Source organism: Entelurus aequoreus, linkage group LG20, assembly GCF_033978785.1.
Source record: "Entelurus aequoreus isolate RoL-2023_Sb linkage group LG20, RoL_Eaeq_v1.1, whole genome shotgun sequence".
In the NCBI taxonomy this organism is placed as follows: domain Eukaryota; kingdom Metazoa; phylum Chordata; class Actinopteri; order Syngnathiformes; family Syngnathidae; genus Entelurus; species Entelurus aequoreus.
Genome location: NC_084750.1, coordinates 2,838,908 through 2,856,715, shown reverse-complemented (window position 1 = coordinate 2,856,715; position 17,808 = coordinate 2,838,908). Strand labels below are relative to the sequence as shown.

At 38.9% G+C, this 17,808-nt stretch overlaps 1 protein-coding gene across 8 annotated transcripts in view; it reads right to left on the bottom strand.

Moving 5' to 3' along the window:
- The window catches only part of ntrk1 (neurotrophic tyrosine kinase, receptor, type 1), a 294,126-nt gene that overhangs the window by 117,567 nt on the left and 158,751 nt on the right, over positions 1–17,808 (bottom strand). For all 8 annotated transcript variants that reach the window (XM_062029188.1, XM_062029191.1, XM_062029186.1 and 5 more), the window contains 4 exons: positions 16,581–16,652; positions 7,013–7,081; positions 2,719–2,876; positions 47–189 (listed from right to left, as the gene is read on the bottom strand). In XM_062029188.1, the coding sequence (XP_061885172.1) occupies positions 47–189; positions 2,719–2,876; positions 7,013–7,081; positions 16,581–16,652 (442 nt within the window). The remainder of the gene's footprint in view (positions 1–46; positions 190–2,718; positions 2,877–7,012; positions 7,082–16,580; positions 16,653–17,808) is intronic.

The following is a 17,808-nucleotide window of genomic DNA, read 5'->3' as shown; positions in this document are numbered from 1 at the left end:
AGAAGGGAAAAGTAATAATAATATATATATATAATAAATAGTCTACCTCGACAATGAAGCGTGACTGGAGGGCATCCGTTCTCCACCTCACTTGAGGGGTGGGACTTCCTGTCACACGACACTCAAAGGTCAGGTTGCCTCCTTCTTGGACCTTGTTGTTGGAGGGGAGGATGATCACCTCAGGCAGACCTGAGAACAGTGCAGGAAACCACCGTAACATTTCTTCCTGGCTCTCAGCGAAGGCGGTCACATTTCCCTCCCTCTCCATTATTTGTCCTGCTCTGCATCTCTCATTTTGTCCCGTCTTGTCTTTCCAAGAGCCTTTCTTTTGCACTGTTCTCCACAATTCTAAACACGGGGTTGATAAACTGGTCTCTCAATTCAATTGACAAGATCTTCTCGAGGAAAAGCACAGGTTCGGACTGAACCTGCCTGTCCTGACGGGACATTTGCTGCCATAAGCATGAGGGACTCTTGGGGGAAATGGCGGTTCCATATCTATTTGGAAGAGTGGCAACAAGTCTTGTGCTAATTGTATTGATAAGAAGGGAAATTACTGCCAAAACTACACAAACACAAAAATGGATTTGCAAGTACAATTTTTTTTTCCTTCAAGTTAAAAACTATTCGCAAGTAGAAAAACTATTTTTTTCACATTAAAAACAATTTACAAGTGCAAAAATTATTTTCTTCAAGTTAAAAACACTTTGCAAAAACAAAAAAAATAATTCCAGTTAAAAACAATTCACAAGCAGAAACAAATTTTGTTCAAGTTAAAAAACAAATAGCAAGTACAAAAAAAATCTTCAAGTTAAAAACTATTTGGGCAGCAATAATTGATTTATGTATTGTAAATAAAGTAATGCAGACAGTTCTAAAATGTGTCTGACAGCAGCGAGCTGCCTAACCTCCTTTATTATAGAGCACTTATGTTATAGTTTTGCACACATTTCCCTAAATGTGGGAATTAATTCTACTGTTTCTTATTACAAATGCACTGTTTTTTTAAAGTTACATGTAATAAACGCTTATTTAGTGAAGCGAAAATAAACATAAAACCGCATCAATAAACAAATTAAATTTGCATCAATAATCGATTTTTAATCGAATCGTGAGGTGCCCAAAGATTCCCACCTCTAAAAAAAAAAATGCCCTGAATGCGCAGCATTAATTTATATGACCCACTGCAAACAACCTTCTCTAGTCATAGTGCAGGGGTCGGCAACCCGCGGCTCTAGAGCCGCATGTGGCTCTTTAGCGCCGCCCTAGTGGCTCTCTGAAGCTTTTTCAAAAATGTATGAAAAATGGAAAAAGATGAGGGGAAAAAAAACAATTTTTTTTTGTTTTAATATGGTTTCTGTATGAGGACAAACATGACACAAACCTCCCTTATTGTTATAAAGCACACTGTTTGTATTAAACATGCTTCACTGATTGGAGTATTTGGCAAGCGCCGTTTTGTCCTACTAATTTTGGCGGTCCTTGAACTCACCTTAGTTTGTTTCCATGTATAACTTTCTCCGACTTTCTAGGACGTGTTTTATGCCACTTCTTTTTCTGTCTCATTTTGTCCACCACACTTTTAACGTTGTGCGTGAATGCACAAAGGTGAGTTTTGTTGATGTTATTGACATGTGTGGAGTGCTAATCAGACATATTTGGTCACTGCATGACTGCAAGCTAATCGATGCTAACATGCTATTTAGGCTAGCTATATGTACATATTGCATCATTATGCCTCATTTGTAGCTATATTTGAGCTCATTTAGTTTCCTTTAAGTCATCTTAATTCAATTTATATCTCATGACACGCTATCTGTATGTAAAATGGCTTCTAATTTGTTGCGGCTCCAGACAGATTTGTTTTTGTATTTTTGCTCCAATATGGCTCTTTCAACATTTTGGGTTGCCGACCCCTGTCATAGTGTAACCTCCCCACCCCAAAAAACAACCAACACAAAATGTCAACAGACGTGGTCATTGAACTGAAAAATGTCCATTCACCATGAAACAATTCTAAATTACACCCATTTAAAACAAGGTAGAAGTCAAACTTTTCACATACTCTTAATATCCAATTGTAATAATTATAATAATATAATATCTACACATGTACATGTATGGGCTATATATGTATACATACAGTATATACACTACCGTTCAAAAGTTTGGGGTCACCCAAACAATTTTGTGGAATAGCCTTCATTTCTAAGAACAAGAATAGACTGTCGAGTTTCAGGTGAAAGTTCTCTTTTTCTGGCCAATTTGAGCGTTTAATTGACCCCACAAATGTGATGCTCCAGAAACTCAATCTGCTCAAAGGAAGGTCAGTTTTGTAGCTTCTGTAATGAGCTAAACTGTTTTCAGATGTGTGAACATGATTGCACAAGGGTTTTCTAATCATCAATTAGCCTTCTGAGCCAATGAGCAAACAGATACCATTAGAACACTGGAGTGATAGTTGCTGGAAATGGGCCTCTATACACCTATGTAGATATTGCACCAAAAACCAGACATTTGCAGCTAGTCATTTACCACATTAGCAATGTATAGAGTGTATTTCTTTAAAGTTAAGACTAGTTTAAAGTTATCTTCATTGAAAAGTACAGTGCTTTTCCTTCAAAAATAAGGACATTTCAATGTGACCCCAAACTTTTGAACGGTAGTGTATATATATATATGAGAAACCTGAATCTGTGGCGACCATGTGGTACTCACTGCAGTTGTCCGTGACCGACGAAGCATCGAGCGCAACTTCCTGTCCGGCGGACAGGCAGGTCAACTTCTGGTCGTCCAGGTCGGCCCGACCGTTCCGCTGCCAGTGTTGCAGCCAGTGGAGGTCACACGAGCAAAGCAAAGGGTTGTCCTCCAGGACCCTGGCAATGAGCGCAAAGAAACTTTTATTTTGTCAAATTCCACGCCTTAAGACACCATAATGGACGCCACTTTTCCTTCGCCCGAAAATAAAAGCTGATCAAATGTCACAGCTGCTTCATGAAAAGTGGGCTGTCAATCACGCCGCTATAAGCGCTCTTTGCCCCCCCCCCCCCCCCCCGATAAAAAGCTGGTGAAGTTCCACGCGCTCAAGTGTGGAGCGAATAAAAAGCTCTCTGACTGAGTTTAACCTTTATGTCAGTACTTTGTGTTTCTTTTTGACGCGCTTAAGGCGTGCGTGCATTTGAAATTATAGCCTTTGTTGCTTTTGAACGAGTGGCAATGAGTCAGCCTGTAGGTTGGACATCAACAATATATTCTCAGTGGAATAAGATTGATACAGCCACAAAAATAATAACACAATTAGCATTATTATATTGTTGACTACTCCTGATGTTAAATCAATCTTGTTAAAAAAACTCCATCGGGAGGTTGCCTACAGCCACAGCTGTTAATGCTAATGCTAATTAAAGGCCTACTTACTTGCTTGAGTAAATGATATAAACATTAGGGCTGTGAATCTTTGGGCACCGCATGATTCGATTCGATTGAGAATCAACTCTAAATTCAAAACAATTCTCGATTAAAAATCAACAATTATTTTTTATTCTATTTTATTTATTTTTATTTTATTTTTATTGACATCCAGCATCAGACATTCCTATCCATTACATCATATTTACATACATCATATATCTATTGTCTGCCCTAAATGTCAAAATATTTTTTTGTTTATATCCCAACGATACGTGACTTATTTTCCAAGATAAGAATATTCATAACTAGAGCATTTATCGGCCGATAATATTGGAAATTATCGGTATCGTTTTTTTTATTATCGGTATCGTTTTTTTGTTGTTTTTTTGTTTTCTTTTTTAAACTAAATCAACATAAAAAACACAAGATACACTTACAATTAGTGCACCAACCCAAACAACCTTCCTCCCCCATTCACACAAAAGAGTTGTTTCTTTCTGTTAATAATATTTCTGGTTCCTACATTATATATCAATATATATCAATACAGTCTGCAAGGGTTACAGTCCGTAAGCACACATGATTGTGCGTGCTGCTGGTCCACTAACAGTTAATTTTACTCATTTTCATTAATTACTAGTTTCTATGTAACTGTTTTTATATTGTTTTACTTTCTTTTTTATTCAAGAAAATTTTATTAATGTATTTATCTTATTTTATTTAATACATTTTTTTAAAAAGGACCTTATCTTCACCATACCTGGTTGTCCAAATTAGGCATAATAATGTGTTAATTCCACGACTGTATATATATCTACATCGGTTGATATGGGTATCGGTAATTAAGAGTTGGACAATATTGGAATATCGGATATCGGCAAAAAAGCAATTATTGGACATCTCTATTCATAACTTTTTCTTTCATTTCTTTTTATTCCTTTCATTTCTTTGCATTCCTTTCATGAAAATGCATATATACAAGCCAGGTACAGTTGACACTTTCATTGTGTTTTTGTTCCTTATACATTTCCATGGTCAGAAAGGAGCAGATGTAATAATACTATTCTTATATTTATCTGCCCCCTTTTTTACACCAAATGATTTTAGATGACTTTATAACTGTTCCCTCCACCAACACCCGAACTCCAACATACTTTTTAATTTTCGTTTAAGCATTTTCACAATGACACGTCCAATCAAAATAAAAAATCAGTTTGATATAACTCCAGTTGTCTCTTTTTGTAACTCTTTTTAAGTCTTTCTTTAGAGAATTCCATGCTTTCACACAAACAACAGACAAGCACATTTGTTTCAAATTTGTTCGCACTCTTGGATGTTTAAAATCATACGGCCTCCTGTGGTTCTCACCTTCAGACGTGAACACAAACAACTTTTGTAAGTCCTTCGGAAGAACTTTATTTCTAGTTTAACTAAATTTAGGGAGTGTCTGCAAGTTGGCGCCAAGGACAGGGGTGGGGAGAATACACAACGTCCCTAAAAGCTAGTACCAAACAAAAAAAAAATCCAGATTTTTTTCTTTGGCGACTTAATTTTCGATTACCATTTAGATTTTTGGGTAAAAAGACAGCATAGGGGTGGGAGTTGTTGACGTCATCATGATATTTCAACAAAATCAGCTATTAAAAAGGCTAAAGAAACATTATTTATATATTTTGAAGACAAATATTTGTGTCTTCATTCATTTTTTGTATCAACTTTTTCTCCTAACATTAAAAGCCTGATCTGCTAAGATCCAAATAGCACCGCGCTCAACAGAGTGTGCAAAAATATAAAATAGTGTATACTATTAGTGGGCGTGTTGCGTGTGCTCTACTAAGACTGTGTGTAAAATGTATAAAAGTGGTGCAGATCGCCTTATTTAAATTAGGATTGTGCGTGTACTATGTGGCTTTCACCATGGAGACACTCATTTACTGCACATTCATGTTATCAACTTCGCACCTGTGGTGTTTTGTTACATTTTCAAACTGGCAATACTAGCATGTACCACTTGTTATGGGGTTTATTTTGAGCGTACAAGCTCTTTCACCTTGACCGCTATAGAGTCAGTGATCAGATCAACGCATACGTCAGTACAAAAACCAGTGAGTAGACTCTGACCGGTGGTCTCGCTGACAAATTACACTGCAAAATACAGCCTGAAGGAACTTTAGATCAAACTAAATATTGAATTTAAAATACAGCTTGAAATAACTTTAGATAAAACAAAATATTTTATTTAAAATACATCCTGAAAGAACTTTAGATAAAACTAAATATTATATTTAAAATACATCCTTAAAGAACTTTACATAAAACTAAATATTATATTTAAAATTCATCCTGAAAGAACTTTACATAAAACTAAATTATTTAAAATACATCCTAAAAGAAGATCAACGCATACGTCAGTATAAAAACCAGTGAGTAGACTCTGACCGGTGGTCTCGCTGACAAATTACACTGCAAAATACAGCCTGAAAGAACTTTAGATAAAACTAAATATTATATTTAAAATACATTCTGAAAGAACTTTCGATAAAACAAAATATCATATTTAAAATACATCCTGAAAGAACTTTAAATAAAAGTAAGTATTATTTTTAAAATACATCCTTAAAGAACTTTACATAAAACTAAATATTATATTTAAAAGTCATCCTGAAAGAACTTTACATAAAACTAAATTATTTAAAATACATCCTAAAAGAACTTTAGATAAAACAACATATTTTACTTAAAATACATCCTGAAAGAACTTTACATGAAACTAAATATTATATTTAAAATACATCCTTAAATAACTTTAAATACAATTAAATTGTATATTTAAAATACATCCTAAAAAACGTTGGATAAAACAACATGTTTTTATTTAAAAAAAACATCCTGAAATACTTTAGATAAAATTAAACATCATATTTAAAACACAGCCTGAAAGAACTTTAGATAAAACTATATATTATATTTAAAATACATCCTGAAAGAACTTTGGATAAAACAAAATAATGTTTTTAAAATACAGCCTGAAAGAACTTTAGATAAAACTGTTGGCAAGTTTTGTGCAAATGAATGACATGCATTCAAATAAAACATTAATATTGCATTTGTGTGCAAATATTGAGGTCTTTTTTTAAGCAACATTTTATGATGCAAGCGAGTATACACCTGTGATTATTCATGATAATACAAATTCCTAAATGTGATTAATCAGATTAAGGAAATTAATCATTCGACATCTTTAATCAGTATATCTAATTTTTACTTTAAACGTTTACATTTACAATCTGTCAATTATACGTTTTTATAAATTTTTTGAGCAATGAAAGTTAAAAACAAACCAAAAAAAATGTGTTATTCGTGTCGAAATTGAAAAAATGTTTTTGTAACATTGCACCTGTTAGCTTTTTTATTCAAATTTGTATTGTTATTTTGATGTAATATCATTTTTTAAAAATGCCGCGGCCTGATAGAAAACACACTTTGGACTGCGCCTGCCCTGGACGGACATCCAGTCTTGCTGTACAACATAAAACAATGCATCCAGTGGAAATAAATGGAGAATAGTTGGATGTTTCTTGAATAAAATAGAGTGACTCACAGGTTGAGCAGAGGTAGAAAATGAAACACCCTCCAGGAGATGTGCTCCAGAGAGTTTGACGCCAGGTTCCTATAAGAAAAAAGCATCATCAGCCAAATGACTAAATGTTAAATAATGACATGAAATAATTTGTGTTGGCAACAACAAGGATGGTTTTGTGCGGCCGCGCTGAGACGTGTGCGGTGGCGTTCCACATCAACAGTGAAGACACCTGCTGCTGGAGTCTTCTCCGTGGGAAAGCAGAACGCGTTCCAAATGGATTGGGATCAATGATCTCAACACACATTGTGGTCATTTGCTCAGCACACTGGAGCCACAAGCACCCCCTGAAAACACACTTGCACACGAGTACTACTTCATTTTTTATACTGGCAGTAGCGGTCAGGAAGTATGAAGACGGCTCACAACTCAAACGTAAAAGACACAAGTTAGCCGAGAGACAACTGAATATTGGACTACACGGCAACAGAAATACCACTTTTTCACTTAAGATACCGATATTGGAGCCTTGATTATTGGCTGATAATGACATTTGTGTATCCTTGCACTATGCCATTACAAACTGCAGTATTTCTGTGAAAGGCACATTCTGACCAGGATTCACTGTGAAAGTATCTCAGTGAACCATTGTCTCCACTGAGTTGCTTCATAGGTTCTATCCCCCCTCTAAATTAATTTGCTCTTTCTCCCCTCCAAACTGAGCCTACTCCTTCTATCCCACCTTGTAGTCACTGTATAAAGAATCACGCATTTCGCTTCGAACTGTGCACTCCTCATGTAATACTTCGCTGTGAATGTGGCCTGGGCCTTCTGAAATGCTAGAGGTTTCAAATAAATCTACAAAACCCAAAACCAGTGAAGTTGGCATGTTGTGTAAATCGTAAATAAAAACAGAATACAATTATTTGCAAATCCTTTTAAACCTATATGCAATTGAATAGACTGCAAAGACAAAGGGCAGCGGCCGTGGCTGTGGACGAGGCTAAGCAGAGGGTGTGAGAGCAGTTTGGGGAATTTATGGAGAAGGACTATCGGGCGGCATCAAAGCTGTTCTGGAAGACCATATTGCACCTCAGGAGGGGGGAGGAGGGAACCATCCAAGCTGTGTACAGCAAGGATGGGACTCTGCTGACTTTAAGGGAGGAATTCGTACGGCGTTGGAAAGAGCACTTTGAGGAACTCCTGAACCCAACTACATCAGACACACCCTCTCTGACAGGAGCGGAGTCTGAGGATGATGGAGGATTGACGTAGATCTCTCGGAGTGAAGTCACTGAGGTAGTTAGACAACTCCACAGTGGCAAAGCTCCGGGGGTTGACGAGATTCGTCCAGAAATGCTGAAGGCTCTAGGTGTCGAGGGGCAGTCTTGGTTGATACGCCTTTTCAACACTGCGTGGAAGTCTGGGACAGTGAGAGTGGCAGACTTGGGTGGTGGTTCCCCTATTCAAAAGGGGGACCAGAGGGTGTGTGCTAATTACAGGGGTATCACACTACTCAGCCTCCCTGGGAAAGTTTACACCAAGGTACTGGAAATGAGGGTCCGGCCGATAGTCGAACCTCAGATTCAAGAGGAGCAATATGGATTAAGTCCTGGTCGTGGAACAACTGACCAGCTCATTACTCTTGCAGGAATCCTGGAGAAGGCCTGCAAGTATGCCTATCCAGTTACATGTGCTTTGTGGATTTGGAGAAGGCGTATGATCGGGTCCCCCCGAGAGATCCTGTGGGAGGTGCTGAGGGATTACGGGGTGAGGGGACCCTGCTGAGGGCCATCCAATCGCTGTACAACCAAAGCGAGAGTTGTGTCCGGGTGCTTGAATGTAGGTTGGATCCGTTTCCAGTGGGGGTTGGTCTCCGCCTGAGCTGTGCTCTGTCACCTATCCTGTTTGCGACTTTCATGGACAGGATTTCTAGGCAGAGTCGTGACCATGGCGGAGAGGGTATACGTCTCTGGCGGCTGTTTGCAGATGATGTGGTTCTGATGGCACAATCGGTTCGTGACCTTCAGCTCTCACTGGATCGGTTCGCAGCCGAGTGTTCAGCGGCTGGAATGAGGATCAGCATCTCCAAATCTGAAGCCATGGTCCTCAGCAGAAAACCGATGGTTTGTACAGTCCAGGTAGAGAACGAGACTCTGTCCCAGGTGGAGGAGTTTAAGTAGCTCGGGGTCTTGTTCACGAGTGAAGGAAAGATGGAGAAGGAAATCAATCGGCGAATCTGAGCAGCTGTGGCAGTATTGCAGTCTCTCTGCCGCACTGTTGTGACGAAACAAGAGCTGAGCCAGAAGGCAAAGCTTTCGGCCAACAGAGCTATCTACATTCCTACTCTTACCTACGGTCATGAAGTGTGGGTCATGACCGAAACAATAAGATTACGGATACAAGCAGCCGAAATGAGTTTCCTCAGAAGGGTGGCTGGCATCTCCCTTAGAGATGGGGTGAGAAGTTCAGTCACCCGAGAGAGACTTTGATCAGCTGTTTTACTGCCGTGTTAGGAAACCGTTTGGAAACAATTAAGGTGTGTAAATAAACATTTACAGAATATTTATGTGTAAATAACACATTTCACAACGTATATGTATCTACGGCTTATAGTCTGGTGCGGCTAATATATGGATTTTTATTTTCATTTTCTATAATTTAATAGGTGCGGCTTATATACCGGTGCGCTCTATAGTCCGCAAAGTACAGTTAAGTATTTTAAGCATTACTGTCATTAAGTGATCAACTACCATAGTAACACCGCAGCGATAGATACATGCCGCGTATCCTGCCCGGAAACCCCTTGGGCCGATGGAATGTCATCAGAGTGGTTCTTGGAGGGTCCTGGCATGGCCCGGTTGTAAGTGAACCTCCCTCCGAAGACCACAACAAGCCTCGCTGAGGGGGCCATCCATACAAGACATATTCCCTCTGCCAGGGAAGGCCAAAAGTTCAATGGTTTGTTGTGCTTGCTCCCAAAAGTTGGTGTGGAGACAGCCGAGCCACCGGGGGTTATCCATTACCTTCTCCGCTTGCTCGCAGAGGGAGCGCCAGGAGCGGGAATAGCGTGGATCATAACATCATCAGAAGATCTGAGCAACACGAGGGAAGGCTCACAAATACATCTGTCACCGAGAAGCACTCGGACCCCACCCCAAAACCATCCCGTCTAACCCCTCCCTGCAAATGATCGATTAAGCGATAATGGACCCTGAGTGGAGTGTATTTATTATGCATCAGTCGTCAATAATCCGACAAAGTAAGCGAGTAAAAGGTGACTGGTGGACGTCCGCTCCGATTCTTTTCAAGCTCGCCGCCCAAATCGTACAAACGCCTCTTAAACTTGAATGCATCGCTCATTTAAAACGAGTCAGGCGTCCTCTTAAACATTTGTCACGTCACAAAATCAATGAGCGACGACTCTGCAGCGTCTTAAAAGCTAAGAGGGTCAAGTTTCATCAATTTCTCTGCCAACACGATGCAATAAGATCCTACAAAAGCGCAACAAATGATATTAGCTCATGACACGTAATACGCCTGACCCGGTTTGAAACAGCGTATAGACATGTCACATGACCCTGACACCATAAACAACCAATTCTTCAAACAAGCGTAGATGATTAATTTTGTTGAATTTTCTATTGTTGTCTGGAATTTTTTTTCGATTGGGTGTTAGTAGTATTTTTTAATGTTGTTAATAGGGCTCTACGATTTACCGGGGACGGTGTGGCGGAGTTGGGAGAGTGGCTGTGCCAGCAACCTGAGGGTTCCTGGTTCAATCCCCACCTTCTACCATCCTAGTCACGTTCGTTGTGTCCTTGAGCAAGACACTTCACCGTTGCTCCTGATGGGTCCTGGTGAGCGCCTTGCATGGCAGCTCCTGCCATCAGTGTGTGAATGTGTGTGTGAATGGGTGAATGTGGAAATAGTGTCAAAGCGCTTTGAGTTCCTTAAAAAAGGTAGAAAAGCGCTATACAAGTATAACCCATTTACCGGTACTTTATGAATTATAAAAGGTACTATACTGGGGGCGGTATAGCTCGGTTGGTAGAGTGGCCGTGCCAGCAACTTGAGGGTTCCAGGTTCGATCCCCGCTTCCGCCATCCTAGTCACTGCCGTTGTGTCGTTGGGCAAGACACTTTACCCACCCGCTCCCAGTGCCACCCACACTGGTTTAAATGTAACTTAGATATTGGGTTTCACGAAGAAAAGTGCTTTGAGTCACTAGCGAAAAAGCGCTATATGAATATAATTCACTTCACTTTACTACTGCCTTTAAAAAATATCTGTACTTTTTTTTTTTAATGGACATGATGGCACGCCGTGGTGACATTGCTGTTAATATGAGCCGAGGCGTATGTGAGTCAACACACACACAGAAAGCACTTGAAAGCAGAAACAGTGTGGAGACAGACGACAGAGAACGGACGTATTTTGTCTTAAAAACTAACAATCAAAGTGAAGCTATAAACACTGAAGCGCCGTTATGAAAGTGGTGCTTTAAAACAGTGGTCCCCAACCACCGGTCCGGGGACCGGTACATGTCCGTGACGTGAAACATTAAATAATTTATAGAGGACTGCATTTTTTTCCAACTTAACTTTGGCCTGTCCCACCAGACCAGGGGTGTCAAACTTGTTTTCATTGAGGGCCACACCGCAGTCATGGCTGCCATTAGAGGGCTACTCGTAACAGTAAATAATTAATGAATTTGCCTATGAATTTAAATATTAAAAACAATTTTTACGTAAAGAGTTAAAAAAAAAAAATGTGGCTTAGTTGCCCGTAAAATATTTTACTGTAACATTTATGGTGTTTTTTATTATTTATTTTTTTACAACATATAACTGTAAATAGGAATACAGTACTGCTGTTTAATTTTATTTTGGCAACTCAGATGCCAGTTTTTTTACCATAATAAAATGTGGTACTATAAAATCATCAACCCTGGATTTTACAGTTAAAAAAAATCAAAAAATTTGACAGCTCAGCCAACAGAATTTAAAAAAAACAAATATTGGTCGTTTTATTCAAACTTACAGTAATACGCTGGAAAAAAAAACCTCCCTAAATTTTACAGTAAAATCTATTGGTTATTTTTATAGTGTACAATTTGATGGATAACTTGCTTCGAAATCATAAGTTAAGCAGATATTTAAGTATTTATTTGGATTTTGACCAACAAAGTTAGATAATATAATATGTGTTGCAATATTGGACACTATTTTCCCCCCCTGTCAAACTACAAAAAAAACCCTAATACCTTTAGTAAGAAAATAAGAAAGTAAAGAGAGAAAATATAAGGTGTTTTATTGACACATTATTTCCAGGCTTTTGCGGGCCATATAAAATGCGTGCAGGGCCAGATCTGGCCCGCGGGCCTTGAGTTTGACACTTGTGCACTAGACACACCAATAAGCTTGTTTATAGATGAACAATAAAACTCCTCATAGGAAATCACCATTTGTTATATTTGTTATAACTTTGTGACATGATACAATGCACATTAATGAACATATCAAATAGAAAAGTGACAGATTGTTGCCAAAGGCTGATTTCCATCTCCATCTCATTGCAAAGAAACAAGCCCAGGGCTCCCACTAATTCAGCGTTATAGTGAGTTGTATTTTTCATGCACTTATTTTTGCTCTATTTATCTGGCACAAGTGGAAAGCCGGTCCCTGAAAATAATGCCTACATTAAACCGGTCTGTGGTGCAAAAAAGGTTGGGGACCACTGCCTTAAAACATAGCTAGCTAGCGGAAAATGTCCATCCACAGTGTTTTAGCTACTTCTAAATCACTAATCCTCGCCTCCATGGCAACAAAAGGGTAAATTTCATACAAGTATGCACGTACAACACTTAAGACCTTTTGTAAATCAGTATGTGGTTTTAAATGATGGAATTAATTAGGGTTGTACTGTATACCATTTTTTGTGGTCCCCTTTATTTTGAAAAGTATCAAAAAGTGGTAGCTGTGTGAGTGTGGCAGTGGAAAAAAAAGACAACTTTTCTCAACAGGCTGGTGCGTGAGTATCAACTTCACTATTTTTTTATTTTGTTAAATACAAACCCCAAAACTAGTGAAGTTGACACATTGTGTAAATCGTAAATAAAAACAGAATACAATGATTTGCAAATCCTTTTCAACTTACAGTATATTCAATTGAATAGACTGCAAAGACAAGATACTTAATGTTCAAACTGGAAAACTTAGTTATTTTTTGCAAATGTTAGCTTAATCGGAATTTGATGCCTGCAACATGTTTCAAAAAAGCTGGCACAAGTGGCAAAAAAGTTGAGGAATGCTCATCAAACACTTATTTGGAACATCCCACAGGTGAACAGGCTAATTGGGAACAGGTGGGTGTCATGATTGGGTATAAAAGCAGCTTCCATGAAATGCTCAGTCATTCACAAACAAGGATGGGGCGAGGGTCACCACTTTGTGAACAAATGCGTGAGCAAATTGTCGAACAGTTTAAGAACAACATTTCTCAACAAGTTATTGCAAGGAATTTAGGGATTTCACCTTCTACGGTCCGTAATATCATCAAAAGTTTCAGAGAATCTGGAGAAATCACTGCACGCAACATTGAATGCCCTTGACCTTGGATCCCTCAGGTGGTACTGCATTAAAAAGCGACATCAGTGTGTAATGGATATCACCACATGGGCTCAGGAACACTTCAGAAAACCATTGTCAGTAACTACAGTTTGTCGCTACATCTGTAAGTGCAAGTTAAAACTCTACGCTGCTGACCCGTCTCCACTCGGGATGGTTTCTGCTGGCCACACTATGGACTGGACTTTCGCTGATGTGTTGGACTTTCACAATATTATGTCAGACCCACTCGACATGCATTGCTTTCGGTCTCCCCTAGAGGGGGGGGGGGTTACCCACATATGCGGTCCTCTCCAATGTTTCTCATAGTCATTCACATTGACGTCCCACTGGGGTGAGTTTTCCTTGCCTGTATGTGGGCTCTGTACCGAGGATGTCGTTGTGGCTTGTACAGCCCTTTGAGACACTTGTGATTTAGGGCTATATAAATAAACATTGATTGATTGATTGATACTATGCAAAGCCAAAGCCATTTATCAACAACACCCACAAACGCTGTCGGCTTCGCTGGGCCGGAGCTCAGTGTGCCTTCACAGTAAAAGAGTGCAGGTACTAGACTGGCCTGCTTGTAGTCCAGACCTGTCTGCCATTGAAAATGTGTGGCGCATTATGAAGCGTAAAATACCACAACGGAGACCCCGGACTGTTGAACAACTTACGCTGTACATCAAGCAAGAATGGGAAAGAATTCCACCTGAAAAGCTTCAAAAATTGGTTTCCTCAGTTCCCAAACGTTTACTGAGTGTTGTTAAAAGGAAAGTGGTAAAAAATGCCCCTGTGCCAACTTTTTTGCAATGTGTTGCCTATACAGAGCATCTATGAGCAGGCAGTTAGGAAAAAAGCTAAGAAAATTATTTCCAACTCACAACACCCACTCTTCCCTGAATATGGAACCCTGCCATCAGGGAGAAGACTCCGGGTCCCACTATGCAAATCTAACCGCCTTAAATTATCATTTGTCCCAGCCTCCATTAAGCTGACCAACAATGTGCAATAGAATGTTAATACATAGGTTAGCACTTTTTTAGCACATAGCACTTTAGCACTTTAGCACATAGCACTTTAGAACTAAGCACTTTAGCACACAGCACTTTATCCATGAGCTCTAGTGCAATGCACACTGGTACTTTATCTTTATCTCCATACTGTAGCTTTTATATCTACATCAAAGTGCCACCTATGTCTATCAAGCTCCATGTTCTGATGTTTAAATGTTAGTTGTCTGGTTGTGGTTGTGTCTGTGCTTGTGTTTTTGTGAATGTTAAGAAAGCAATGATGCACTGTGCCCAAGACAAATTTCCTCGCGGGGACAATAAAGTTGAACCTTGACCTTGACCTTGCTGCCATTAAATTCTAAGTTAATGACTATTTGCAAAGAAAATAAGTCTCTCAGTTCGAACATTAAATATCTTGTCTTTGCAGTCTATTCAATTGAATATAAGTTGAAAAAGGATTTGCAAATCATTGTTTTTATTTACTAATTGGGTTTTGTACTAAATACTGGTATCATACATGTATATGTATCTGCTGATGTAGTTCTGTTGTAGTTGTAAACAAACACAAAAACTGCATGATACTGATAAAAAGAGACCGATATACATCAAAATGCCAAATATCGGCGCTGATAATCAACCAACCACTAGTTTGGAGCATCAGACACTCTCAGCCAGGCGACCCGGCTGGGCTTAGACCCGGCCCCAGGTTGTGTCCAGGCAGCGCTTCCGAACCTACGGGTAACTCCTCGTAATCCACAGTCACCATGAAGGGACTTCTTCCTTGATAACCCTTCGCCCCATGACTCCTGTGATGCCCACAAGTTGTACCCCTGGTATAGACTATCACAATTCTGCAGATTGATGAAGAGGCAGAATGACTGTGCACTAATCAGACTTTTATTGGCATATACAGGAAAAAGTTCTGTATACCTCACAGTTACTTTTTTCTCTTTTTACGTCACAGCCCCTTTGGCAATCACTGCTCAGAACCATACACAACAGTTCCTCGCTATTTAACTTGGTAAAAATGGTAAAATGGGTTATACTTGTATAGCGCTTTTCTACCTTGAAGGTACTCAAAGCGCTTTGACACTATTTCCATATTCATCCATTCACACACTAATGGCGAGAGCTGCCATGCAAGGCCCTAACCACGACCAATCAGGAGCAAGGGTGAAGTGTCTTGCTCAAGGACACAACGGACGTGACATGGTTGGTAGAAGGTGGGGATCGAACCAGGAACCCTCAGGATGCTGGCACGGCCACTCTCCCAACCGCGCCACGCCGTCCCCCTGGCCATATGGAAACATAAGAATCCTAATCCCCATATGTACAAGTAAATGTAGAAGAAATCTTTAGTCTGGATCTTGGCCATGCTAACGTCGAGGTTAGCGGGTACCACTGTGTTCCCTAAGTGCTCAAATTCCTGTAATTCTAGATATTTATCCCACAAAGACATCACAATTTTTAAGGAACCAGGTCGCCATCATTGTGTCACTAAATGTCAACCAAAAAGCGTACAAACAAGAGAAAAATCTAATTAAAAACACTTGTATGCACGTACAACACTTACCACCTTTAGTATGTCAGTATGCGGAATTAAATTATGGATCGGATTAAGCAAAGAAATCAAACAATGTACTAATTTGATACAGTTTAAGAGGATGTTCAAACAAGTGTTTACAAAGTACAATGAAAAAGAGTAATGATAATCTTCTTGATCTTATTGAAAAAATGTGTCACCTTGTAAATCACATCTGACTGAGCTAGTTATTACCGTAAGAGAACCCTTATATTTAGAAATCATTGGATTTCAGAGTTGCTCCTTCCTACCGCTTTTCGGAATTGTTGTAAAGAGAAACGTGAATAAGTGATGTTGAAATGGTATACATGTTCAAAATAAACTTCAACCAACCCACGAAACAAGACGCTGACAAAGATCCTTTAGCTCTGATTGACACTTACACGTACTGCAGCTTGACGTTGTGCTGGAAGGCGTTGGCGGCGATGAGCCTCAGCTTGCATGACGTCACAGTTCTGGGGTCGGGAAAAAAAAGATGGAATTAGAAATGATTGGCAGGACCACTCACATTGACGACATCACTATGGGAGGCGACACGGTGCATGGAGTGATATCAAAGAAGGGTTGTAGAAAATATACACTTGAGTATACTCAATGGAGGTTCACTCTCTCAAACTAGGTCTTCTCAATATCGTTCTTATCGTGAGAACATCATGAAACTGTTATGGCTACTCCTAATCACTGCACAGGACCATAAGAATGTTGAATCTCTGTGTCTAAAAACTCAAAACTAATATTAGTACTAGAATTTGCGATTCCGTACGAATGCATGTGTTCAAGCCGCCGAACTGCATGAGTGGGACTTAAATGTTTGAATGTCTAGGGCAGGGGTCACCAACGTGGTGCCCGCGGGCACCAGGTAGCCCGTAAGGACCAGATGAGTAGCCCGCTGGCCTGTTCTAAAAATAGCTCAAATAGCAGCACTTACCAGTGAGCTGCCTCTATTTTTTAAATTGTATTTATTTACTAGCAAGCTGGTCTCGCTTTGCCCGACATTTTTAATTCTAAGAGAGACAAAACTCAAATAGAATTTGAAAATCCAAGAAAATATTTTAAAGACTTGGTCTTCACTTGTTTAAATAATTTCATACATTTTTTTACTTTGCTTCTTATAACTTTCAGAAAGACAATTTTAGAGAAAAAAATACAACTTTAAAAATGATTTTAGGATTTCTAAACACATATACCTTTTTACCTTTTAAATTCCTTCCTCTTCTTTCCTGACATTTTAAATCAATGTTCAAGTAAATGTATGTTTTTTATTGTAAAGAATAATACATACATTTTAATTTAATTCTTCATTTTAGCTTCTGTTTTTTCGACGAAGAATATTTGTGAAATATTTCTTCAAACTTATTATGATTAAAATAAAATAAAAAATATTCTGGCATATCTAGAAAATCTGTAGAATCAAATTTAAATCTTATTTCAAAGTCTTTTGAATTTATTTTAAAAATTTTGTTCTGGAAAATCTAGAAGAAATAATGATTTGTCTTTGTTAGAAATATAGCTTGGTCCAATTTGTTATATATTCTAACAAAGTGTAGATTGGATTTTAACCTATTTAAAACATGTCATCAAAATTCTAAAATTAATCTGAATCAGGAAAAA